Source organism: Gobius niger (assembly GCF_951799975.1).
Source record: "Gobius niger genome assembly, contig: SCAFFOLD_50, whole genome shotgun sequence".
Taxonomy (NCBI): domain Eukaryota; kingdom Metazoa; phylum Chordata; class Actinopteri; order Gobiiformes; family Gobiidae; genus Gobius; species Gobius niger.
Genome location: NW_027639073.1, coordinates 226,709 through 239,944, shown reverse-complemented (window position 1 = coordinate 239,944; position 13,236 = coordinate 226,709). Strand labels below are relative to the sequence as shown.

Genomic DNA, 13,236 nt, shown 5'->3' with positions numbered 1-13,236 from the left:
CACCTGAGGAGGCGTCGCTGAAAGATTCATGAGGCACAGTCAGGCGTGCGGACCGGGGACCACAGCAGGACTAAACCTGGACTAAACCGGGACTAAACCAGGACTGAACCAGGACTAAACCAGGACTAAACCTGGACTAAACCTGGACCACAGCAGGACTAAACCAGGACTAAACCAGGACTAAACCAGGACTAAACCTGGACCACAGCAGGACTAAACCAGGACTAAACCAGGACTAAACCAGGACTAAACCTGGACCACAGCAGGACTGAACCAGGACTAAACCAGGACTAAACCTGGACTAAACCTGGACCACAGCAGGACTAAACCAGGACTAAACCAGGACTAAACCAGGACTAAACCTGGACCACAGCAGGACTAAACCAGGACTAAACCAGGACTAAACCAGGACTGAACCAGGACTAAACCAGGACTAAACCTGGACTAAACCTGGACCACAGCAGGACTAAACCAGGACTAAACCAGGACTAAACCAGGACTAAACCTGGACCACAGCAGGACTAAACCTGGACCACAGCAGGACTAAACCAGGACTAAACCAGGACTGAACCAGGACTAAACCAGGACTAAACCAGGACTAAACCGGGACCACAGCAGGACTAAACCAGGACTAAACCAGGACTAAACCTCCACACAGACTAGCACCAGACCGTGAGCAGACAACGGTCTACAGCAGGACCAGACCGGGTCTACAGCCGGTTGAAACCAGGACTAAACAGGGACGAGGTTTAACTCCAGACTAAAGCCGGCCTTGGCCCACAGCAGGAGCGAGGAGCAGCGAGGAGCAGCGAGGAGCAGCGAGGAGCAGCGAGGAGCAGCGAGGAGCAGCGAGGAGCAGCGAGGAGCAGCGAGGAGCAGCGAGGAGCAGCACAGGGCGGACAGGTAAGACAGTCGGACCCTGACTTTAGTTTGGGATGAAATGGTGTGAATTCACTGTTACCATGGAGATCCGCCATGTTTGTGTTCACGATTCAACATCGTCCAAGGACTGACGTCAGAAACAGCATAAAAACCCGGTGGAACAACCGAACCCTAACAGAGCCAGGACTCTCGAGTCCAACCTTCCTGGTTAAATAAAGAATAAATGTTTGAAAGTTAACAATAACTCCAGGACTTTAACTTTAAGAACTCGAAATAGCGAGGAAAACGTGACAAAAATAATAATACACTTGATGATGAGATGAGTTTTGTGGGTCTTGGCTTCAAAGTTTAAGTTTAATGGTTTTGTAAAGCCCAATATCACAACAGAAGTTTCCTCACAGCTGCACCAAACATCAAGGCAATAAAACAGAGCAATAAATATGACAATTAAAAGTTCAGGTGAATCCAGGCAAATATAATGTCCAATAGGAGGCAGCGACGAGCGGCGTGGGCGTCCCCCGTCCTTAGACTCTCCAGCACGGCGAGGAAAAACTCACAAACCCGGCAGGAGGAAAGAGAAACCTTGGGGAGAACCACAGAAGGAGAGATCCGCTCCCATGGACGGACAGGCTGTAGAGACCCAGGGCCGAAGGATCCCTCAGCAGACGGGCCAAGATCACAAACCGTCCAGTCCTCAGATTCCAGAATGCAGGTTCCTCCGTTCACCCGGGTTCCTCCGTTCACCCGGGTTCCTCCGTTCACCCGGGTTCCTCCGTTCACCCGGGTTCCTCCGTTAGATCTAGACAGGGTTACTCTGGCCTGTATGCTGTGAGCTGGGGGAATCTGTCATCAGCTCTTACTAATCTGTCACAGGTGGACGGTCTGATCCCAGTGCTTTGCTCAGCGGCGGCGAGGACATGGCGGACGGACGGCAGCGCGCTCTCTCCACCTCAGGGGAGAGTCTGTACGCCGTGCTGGGGCTGGAGCGCGGCTGTAGCCATGACGACATCAAGAAGTCCTACAGGTCAGACACAGAACTGTTTACAGAGAACTGTTTATATCGATATATCGTCTGCTGTTTATATCGATGTATCGTCTGTGTTTATATCGATGTATCGTCTGTGTTTATATCGATGTATCGTCTGTGTTTATATCGATGTATCGTCTGTGTTTATATCGATATATCGTCTGCTGTTTATATCGATGTATCGTCTGTGTTTATATCGATGTATCGTCTGTGTTTATATCGATATATCGTCTGTGTTTATATCGATGTATCGGCTGCTGTTTATATCGATGTATCGTCTGCTGTTTATATCGATATATCGTCTGCTGTTTATATCGATGTATCGTCTGTGTTTATATCGATGTATCGTCTGTGTTTATATCGATGTATCGTTTGTGTTTATATCGATATATCGTCTGTGTTTATATCGATGTATCGTCTGTGTTTATATCGATATATCGTCTGTGTTTATATCGATGTATCGTCTGTGTTTATATCGATGTATCTTCTGTGTTTATATCGATATATCGTCTGTGTTTATATCGATATATCGTCTGTGTTTATATCGATATATCGTCTGCTGTTTATATCGATATATCGTCTGTGTTTATATCGATGTATCGTCTGTGTTTATATCGATATATCGTCTGTGTTTATATCGATGTATCGTCTGTGTTTATATCGATATATCGTCTGCTGTTTATATCGATATATCGTCTGCTGTTTATATCGATGTATCGTCTGCTGTTTATATCGATATATCATCTGTGTTTATATCGATATATCGGCTGTGTTTATATCGATGTATCATCTGTGTTTATATCGATATATCGGCTGTGTTTATATCGATGTATCATCTGTGTTTATATCGATATATCGGCTGTGTTTATATCGATATATCGGCTGTGTTTATATCGATGTATCGTCTGCTGTTTATATCGATGTATCGTCTGCTGTTTATATCGATATATCGGCTGCTGTTTATATCGATGTATCGTCTGCTGTTTATATCGATATATCGGCTGCTGTTTATATCGATATATCATCTGTGTTTATATCGATGTATCGTCTGCTGTTTATATCGATGTATCGTCTGCTGTTTATATCGATATATCGGCTGCTGTTTATATCGATGTATCATCTGTGTTTATATCGATATATCGTCTGTGTTTATATCGATGTATCGTCTGCTGTTTATATCGATGTATCGTTTGCTGTTTATATCGATGTATCGTCTGCTGTTTATATCGATATATCATCTGTGTTTATATCGATATATCGTTTGCTGTTTATATCGATGTATCGTTTGCTGTTTATATCGATGTATCGTCTGCTGTTTATATCGATATATCGTCTGCTGTTTATATCGATATATCGTCTGCTGTTTATATCGATGTATCGTCTGCTGTTTATATCGATATATCATCTGTGTTTATATCGATATATCGTCTGCTGTTTATATCGATGTATCGTCTGCTGTTTATATCGATATATCATCTGTGTTTATATCGATATATCGTTTGCTGTTTATATCGATGTATCGTTTGCTGTTTATATCGATGTATCATCTGTGTTTATATCGATATATCGTTTGCTGTTTATATCGATGTATCATCTGTGTTTATATCGATATATCGTCTGCTGTTTATATCGATGTATCGTCTGCTGTTTATATCGATGTATCGTCTGTGTTTATATCGATATATCGTCTGTATTTATATCGATGTATCGTCTGTGTTTATATCGATATATCGTCTGTGTTTATATCGATGTATCGTCTGTGTTTATATCGATGTATCGTCTGTGTTTATATCGATGTATCGTCTGTGTTTATATCGATATATCGTCTGTATTTATATCGATATATCGTCTGTATTTATATCGATGTATCGTCTGTGTTTATATCGATATATCGGCTGTGTTTATATCGATATATCGTCTGTATTTATATCGATGTATCGTCTGTGTTTATATCGATATATCGTCTGCTGTTTATATCGATGTATCGTCTGCTGTTTATATCGATATATCGTCTGCTGTTTATATCGATATATCGTCTGTGTTTATATCGATATATCGTCTGTATTTATATCGATGTATCGTCTGTGTTTATATCGATATATCGTCTGCTGTTTATATCGATATATCGTCTGTATTTATATCGATATATCGTCTGCTGTTTATATCGATGTATCGTCTGCTGTTTATATCGATATATCGTCTGTGTTTATATCGATGTATCGTCTGTGTTTATATCGATATATCGTCTGTGTTTATATCGATATATCGTCTGTGTTTATATCGATATATCGTCTGTGTTTATATCGATATATCGTCTGTGTTTATATCGATATATCGTCTGTGTTTATATCGATATATCGTCTGTGTTTATATCGATATATCGTCTGTGTTTATATCGATGTATCGTCTGCTGTTTATATCGATGTATCGTCTGCTGTTTATATCGATATATCGTCTGTGTTTATATCGATGTATCGTCTGTGTTTATATCGATGTATCGTCTGTGTTTATATCGAAATATCGTCTGTGTTTATATCGATATATCGTCTGTGTTTATACGATATATATGTTTATATCGATATATCGTCTGTGTTTATATCGATATATCGATATATCGTCTGTGTTTATACGATATATCGTCTGTGTTTATATCGATATATCGTCTGTGTTTATACGATATATCGTCTGTGTTTATATCGATATATCGTCTATGTTTATATCGATATATCGTCTGTTGTTTATATCGATGTATCGTCTGTGTTTATATCGATGTATCGTCTGCTGTTTATATCGATATATCGTCTACGTTTATATCGATATATCGTCTGTTGTTTATATCGATATATCGTCTGTGTTTATACGATATATCGTCTGTGTTTATATCGATATATCGTCTATGTTTATATCGATATATCGTCTGTTGTTTATATCGATATATCGTCTGTGTTTATATCGATATATCGTCTGCTGTTTATATCGATATATCGTCTGCTGTTTATATCGATATATCGTCTGTGTTTATATCGATGTATCGTCTGTGTTTATATCGATGTATCGTCTGTGTTTATATCGATATATCGTCTGTGTTTATATCGATATATCGTCTGTGTTTATATCGATGTATCGTCTGTGTTTATATCGATATATCGTCTGTGTTTATATCGATGTATCGTCTGTGTTTATATCGATGTATCGTCTGTGTTTATATCGATGTATCGTCTGTGTTTATACGATATATATGTTTATATCGATATATCGTCTGTGTTTATATCGATATATCGTCTGTGTTTATATCGATATATCGTCTGTGTTTATATCGATGTATCGTCTGTGTTTATATCGATGTATCGTCTGTGTTTATATCGATATATCGTCTGTGTTTATATCGATATATCGTCTGTGTTTATATCGATATATCGTCTGTGTTTATATCGATATATCGTCTGTGTTTATATCGATATATCGTCTGTGTTTATATCGATATATCGTCTGTGTTTATATCGATATATCGTCTGTGTTTATATCGATATATCGTCTGTGTTTATATCGATGTATCGTCTGTGTTTATATCGATGTATCGTCTGTGTTTATATCGATATATCGTCTGCTGTTTATATCGATGTATCGTCTGTGTTTATATCGATATATCGTCTGTGTTTATATCGATATATCGTCTGTGTTTATATCGATATATCGTCTGTGTTTATATCGATATATCGTCTGTGTTTATATCGATGTATCGTCTGTGTTTATATCGATATATCGTCTGTGTGTATATCGATATATCGTCTGCTGTTTATATCGATGTATCGTCTGTGTTTATATCGATATATCGTCTGTGTTTATATCGATATATCGTCTGTGTTTATATCGATGTATCGTCTGTGTTTATATCGATATATCGTCTGTGTTTATATCGATATATCGATATATCGTCTGTGTTTATATCGATATATCGATATATCGTCTGTGTTTATACGATATATCGATATATCGTCTGTGTTTATATCGATATATCGTCTGTGTTTATATCGATATATCGTCTGTGTTTATATCAATGTATCGTCTGTGTTTATATCGATATATCGTCTGTGTTTATATCGATATATCGTCTGTGTTTATATCGATATATCGTCTGTGTTTATATCGATATATCGTCTGTGTTTATACGATATATCGTCTGTGTTTATATCGATATATCGTCCGTGTTTATATCGATGTATCGTCTGTGTTTATATCGATATATCGTCTGTGTTTATATCGATATATCGTCTGTGTTTATACGATATATCGTCTGTGTTTATATCGATATATCGTCTGTGTTTATATCGATATATCGTCTGTGTTTATATCGATATATCGTCTGTGTTTATATCGATGTATCGTCTGTGTTTATATCGATGTATCGTCTGTGTTTATATCGATATATCGTCTGTGTTTATATCGATATATCGTCTGTGTTTATATCGATATATCGTCTGTGTTTATATCGATATATCGTCTGTGTTTATATCGATATATCGTCTGTGTTTATATCGATGTATCGTCTGCTGTTTATATCGATGTATCGGCTGTGTTTATATTGACGTATCGTCTGCTGTTGATATCGATATATCGTCTGTGTTTATATCGATATATCGTCTGTGTTTATATCGATATATCGTCTGCTGTTTATATCGATTTATCGTCTGCTGTTTATATCGATGTATCGGCTGCTGTTTATATCGATATATCGGCTGCTGTTTATATCGATATATCGTCTGTGTTTATATCGATATATCGTCTGCTGTTTATATCGATGTATCGTCTGCTGTTTATATCGATATATCGTCTGTGTTTATATCGATGTATCGTCTGTGTTTATATCGATGTATCGTCTGCTGTTTATATCGATATATCGTCTGTGTTTATATCGATGTATCGTCTGTGTTTATATCGATATATCGTCTGTGTTTATATCGATGTATCGTCTGTGTTTATATCGATGTATCGTCTGCTGTTTATATCGATATATCGTCTGTGTTTATATCGATGTATCGTCTGTGTTTATATCGATATATCGTCTGCTGTTTATATCGATGTATCGTCTGTGTTTATATCGATATATCGTCTGCTGTTTATATCGATGTATCGTCTGCTGTTTATATCGATATATCGTCTGTGTTTATATCGATGTATCGTCTGCTGTTTATATCGATATATCGTCTGTGTTTATATCGATATATCGTCTGCTGTTTATATCGATGTATCGTCTGTGTTTATATCGATATATCGTCTGCTGTTTATATCGATATATCGTCTGTGTTTATATCGATATATCGTCTGTGTTTATATCGATGTATCGTCTGTGTTTATATCGATGTATCGTCTGTGTTTATATCAATATATCGTCTGTGTTTATATCGATATATCGTCTGTGTTTATATCGATATATCGTCTGTGTTTATATCGATATATCGTCTGTGTTTATATCGATGTATCGTCTGTGTTTATATCGATGTATCGTCTGTGTTTATATCGATATATCGTCTGTGTTTATATCGATGTATCGTCTGTGTTTATATCGATATATCGTCTGCTGTTTATATCGATGTATTGTCTGCTGTTTATATCGATATATCGTCTGTGTTTATATCGATGTATCGTCTGCTGTTTATATCGATGTATCGTCTGTGTTTATATCGATATATCGTCTGTGTTTATATCGATATATCGTCTGCTGTTTATATCGATATATCGTCTGTGTTTATATCGATGTATCGTCTGTGTTTATATCGATGTATCGTCTGTGTTTATATCGATATATCGTCTGTGTTTATATCGATATATCGTCTGTGTTTATATCGATATATCGTCTGCTGTTTATATCGATATATCGTCTGTGTTTATATCGATGTATCGTCTGTGTTTATATCGATGTATCGTCTGTGTTTATATCGATATATCGTCTGTGTTTATATCGATATATCGTCTGTTGTTTATATCGATATATCGTCTGCTGTTTATATCGATATATCGTCTGTGTTTATATCGATGTATCGTCTGTGTTTATATCGATGTATCGTCTGTGTTTATATCGATATATCGTCTGTGTTTATATCGATATATCGTCTGTTGTTTATATCGATATATCGTCTGTGTTTATATCGATGTATCGTCTGTGTTTATATCGATGTATCGTCTGTGTTTATATCGATGTATCGTCTGTGTTTATATCGATATATCGTCTGTGTTTATATCGATATATCGTCTGTGTTTATATCGATATATCGTCTGTGTTTATATCGATATATCGTCTGCTGTTTATATCGATATATCGTCTGTGTTTATATCGATGTATCGTCTGTGTTTATATCGATATATCGTCTGCTGTTTATATCGATATATCGTCTGTGTTTATATCGATATATCGTCTGTGTTTATATCGATATATCGTCTGTGTTTATATCGATGTATCGTCTGTGTTTATATCGATGTATCGTCTGTGTTTATATCGATGTATCGTCTGTGTTTATATCGATATATCGTCTGTGTTTATATCGATATATATGTTTATATCGATATATCGTCTGCTGTTTATATCGATGTATCGTCTGTGTTTATATCGATATATCGTCTGTGTTTATATCGATATATATGTTTATATCGATATATCGTCTGCTGTTTATATCGATGTATCGTCTGTGTTTATATCGATATATATGTTTATATCGATATATCGTCTGCTGTTTATATCGATGTATCGTCTGTGTTTATATCGATATATCGATATATCGTCTGTGTTTATATCGATATATCGTCTGTGTTTATATCGATATATCGTCTGTGTTTATATCGATGTATCGTCTGTGTTTATATCGATGTATCGTCTGTGTTTATATCGATATATCGTCTGTGTTTATATCGATATATCGTCTGCTGTTTATATCGATGTATCGTCTGTGTTTATATCGATGTATCGTCTGTGTTTATATCGATATATCGTCTGTGTTTATATCGATGTATCGTCTGTGTTTATATCGATATATCGTCTGTGTTTATATCGATATATCGTCTGTGTTTATACGATATATCGTCTGTGTTTATATCGATATATCGTCTGTGTTTATATCGATATATCGTCTGTGTTTATATCGATATATCGTCTGCTGTTTATATCGATGTATCGTCTGTGTTTATATCGATATATCGTCTGTGTTTATATCGATATATCGTCTGTGTTTATATCGATATATCGATATATCGTCTGTGTTTATACGATATATCGATATATCGTCTGTGTTTATATCGATATATCGTCTGTGTTTATATCAATATATCGATATATCGTCTGTGTTTATACGATGTATCGTCTGTGTTTATATCGATAAATCGTCTGTGTTTATATCGATATATCGTCTGTGTTTATATCAATAAATCGATATATCGTCTGTGTTTATATCGATGTATCGTCTGTGTTCATATCGATATATCGTCTGTGTTTATATCGATATATCGTCTGTGTTCATATCGATATATCGTCTGTGTTCATATCGATATATCGTCTGTGTTTATATCGATATATCGCCTGTGTTCATATCGATATATCGTCTGTGTTTATATCGATATATCGTCTGTTGTTTATATCGATATATCGTCTGTGTTTATATCAATGTATCGTCTGTGTTTATATCGATGTAGCCGTTAGCATTAGCCTGATCAATGTCTTTCCTATAGCCGTTAGCATTAGCCTGATCAATGTCTTTTCCTATAGCCGTTAGCATTAGCCTGATCAATGTCTTTTCCCATAGCCGTTAGCATTAGCCTGATCAATGTCTTTTCCTATAGCCGTTAGCATTAGCCTGATCTATGTCTTTTCCTATAGCCGTTAGCATTAGCCTGATCAATGTCTTTTCCTATAGCCGTTAGCATTAGCCTGATCAATGTCTTTTCCTATAGCCGTTAGCATTAGCCTGATCAATGATCCTGCTGTCACAGGAAACTGGCTCTTCGGTTCCATCCCGATAAGAACCCTGAGAACCCGGAGGCGGCGGAACGTTTTAAGGAGCTAAACTCCGCCCACTCCGTCCTGTCGGATCAAACCAAACGTAACATCTACGACGCCTACGGCTCCCTCGGACTCTACGTGGCTCAGCAGTTTGGAGAAGACAACGTGCACACGTACTTCATGCTGTCCACCTGGTGGGCCAAGGTAACGTCATCTGCAAACCCCAAGAAGCGCCCCTGGTGGTGTCACTTTCACCACCAGGGGCGCTTCTGAGGCAGATCACAGGAAGTGACCTAACTGTACTACCCTCTGATCTAACTGCACTACCCTCTGATCTAACTGTGCTACCCTCTGATCTAACTGTACTACCCTCTGATCTAACTGTACTACCCTCTGATCTAACTGTACTACCCTCTGATCTAACTGTGCTACCCTCTGATCTAACTGTACTACCCTCTGATCTAACTGTACTACCCTCTGATCTAACTGTACTACCCTCTGATCTAACTGTACTACCCTCTGATCTAACTGTACTACCCTCTGATCTAACTGTACTACCCTCTGATCTAACTGTACTACCCTCTGATCTAACTGTACTACCCTCTTATCTAACTGCACTACCCTCTGATCTAACTGTACTACCCTCTGATCTAACTGTACTACCCTCTGTAGACTGTGATCTAACTGTAATACCCTCTGTAGGGCCTGTTTGCCGTCTGTGGGCTGCTGACCGGATGTTATTGTTGCTGCTGTCTCTGTTGTTGCTGTAACTGCTGCTGCGGGAGGCTCCGCCCACCCACAGGCGATGGGGCGGAGCCTGAGTACGTCTCACCTGACGACCTGGAGGCGGAGCTACGTAACGACCCGGACACAGGTGAGACTCAACCAATCACATTCTTCCTCTGCTGAAATAAAAGACCCAAGAACAAGATTAAAAAGAGAAAAGCGCCGGGTTCAGAGAGGTCAATGTCTTTTCCTATAGCCGTTAGCATTAGCCTGATCAATGTCTTTCCTATAGCCGTTAGCATTAGCCTGATCGATGTCTTTTCCTATAGCCGTTAGCATTAGCCTGATCGATGTCTTTCCTATAGCCGTTAGCATTAGCCTGATCGATGTCTTTCCTATAGCCGTTAGCATTAGCCTGATCGATGTCTTTTCCTATAGCCGTTAGCATTAGCCTGATCGATGTCTTTCCTATAGCCGTTAGCATTAGCCTGATCGATGTCTTTTCCTATAGCCGTTAGCATTAGCCTGATCGATGTCTTTCCTATAGCCGTTAGCATTAGCCTGATCGATGTCTTTTCCTATAGCCGTTAGCATTAGCCTGATCGATGTCTTTCCTATAGCCGTTAGCATTAGCCTGATCAATGTATTTTCCTATAGCCGCCGGCATTAGCCTGATCAATGTATTTTCCTATAGCCGCCAGCATTAGCCTGATCAATGTCTTTTCCTATAGCCGTTAGCATTAGCCTGATAAATGTATTTTCCTATAGCCGCTAGCATTAGCCTGATCAATGTATTTTCCTATAGCCGTTAGCATTAGCCTGATCAATGTATTTTCCTATAGCCGCCAGCATTAGCCTTATCAATGTCTTTTCCTATAGCCATTAGCATTAGCCTGATCAATGTCTTTTCCTATAGCTGTTAGCATTAGCCTGATCAATGTATTTTCCTATAGCCGCCAGCATTAGCCTGATCAATGTCTTTTCCTATAGCCGTTAGCATTAGCCTGATAAATGTATTTTCCTATAGCCGTTAGCATTAGCCTGATCAATGTATTTTCCTATAGCTGTTAGCATTAGCCTGATCAATGTATTTTCCTATAGCTGTTAGCATTAGCCTGATCAATGTATTTTCCTATAGCCGCCAGCATTAGCCTGATCAATGTCTTTTCCTATAGCCGTTAGCATTAGCCTGATCAATGTATTTTCCTATAGCCGTTAGCATTAGCCTGATCAATGTCTTTTCCTATAGCCGTTAGCATTAGCCTGATCAATGTATTTTCCTATAGCCGTTAGCATTAGCCTGATCAATGTATTTTCCTATAGCCGCCAGCATTAGCCTTATCAATGTCTTTTCCTATAGCCATTAGCATTAGCCTGATCAATGTCTTTTCCTATAGCCGTTAGCATTAGCCTGATAAATGAATTTTCCTATAGCCGTTAGCATTAGCCTGATCAATGTATTTTCCTATAGCTGTTAGCATTAGCCTGATCAATGTATTTTCCTATAGCCGTTAGCATTAGCCTGATCAATGTCTTTTCCTATAGCCGTTAGCATTAGCCTGATCAATGTATTTTCCTATAGCCGTTAGCATTAGCCTGATCAATGTCTTTTCCTATAGCCGCCAGCATTAGCCTGATCAATGTCTTTTCCTATAGCCGTTAGCATTAGCCTGATCAATGTATTTTCCTATAGCCGTTAGCATTAGCCTGATCAATGTCTTTCCTATAGCTGTTAGCATTAGCCTGGTCATTGTCTTTTCCTATAGCCGTTAGCATTAGCCTGATCAATGTCTTTTCCTATAGCCGTTAGCATTAGCCTGATCAATGTCTTTCCTATAGCCGTTAGCATTAGCCTGATCAATGTCTTTTCCTATAGCCGTTAGCATTAGCCTGATCAGTGTTCCCCTGATGTTCCCCTGATGTTCTCCTGATGTTCCCCTGATGTTCTCCTGATGTTCCCCTGATGTTCTCCTGATGTTCTCCTGATGTTCTCCTGATGTTCTCCTGATGTTCTCCTGATGTTCTCCTGATGTTCTCCTGATGTTCCCCTGATGTTCTCCTGATGTTCCCCTGATGTTCTCCTGATGTTCCCCTGATGTTCTCCTGATGTTCCCCTGATGTTCTCCTGATGTTCTCCTGATGTTCTCCTGATGTTCCCCTGATGTTCTCCTGATGTTCTCCTGATGTTCCCCTGATGTTCTCCTGATGTTCTCCTGATGTTCTCCTGATGTTCTCCTGATGTTCCCCTGATGTTCCCCTGATGTTCTCCTGATGTTCTCCTGATGTTCCACAGACGTTCCGGTGATGCAGCAGCCCAACGCCAGCGAGAAAACTCAGCTGATCGGAGACGGACCGCGCAGATACGGCGACACCTACACATGAGACGCCTCCACGCTCGCCTATGCCCACACACACATGAGACGCCTCCACCCTCGCCTATGCCCACATGAGACGCCTCCACCCTCGCCTATGCCCACATGAGACGCCCCCACCCTCGCCTATGCCCACATGAGACGCCTCCACCCTCGCCTCCACCTGACTCCTCCTACATCACCTGACTCCTCCCACATCACATGACTCCTCCCACATCACCTAACTCCTCCCACATCACCTG

At 39.0% G+C, this 13,236-nt stretch overlaps 1 protein-coding gene across 1 annotated transcript; it reads left to right on the top strand.

Moving 5' to 3' along the window:
• Window positions 1-1,799: 1,799 nt before the first annotated feature.
• Window positions 1,800-13,004, top strand: LOC306982929 (dnaJ homolog subfamily C member 5-like; the record flags this gene model as incomplete). Its single annotated transcript, XM_079583374.1, has 4 exons — window positions 1,800-1,906; window positions 9,887-10,100; window positions 10,599-10,770; window positions 12,916-13,004. The coding sequence occupies 4 exons, from the start codon at window positions 1,800-1,802 to the stop codon at window positions 13,002-13,004; spliced, it is 582 nt and encodes a 193-aa protein (XP_079439500.1).
• Between the last annotated feature and the right edge of the window lie 232 nt (window positions 13,005-13,236).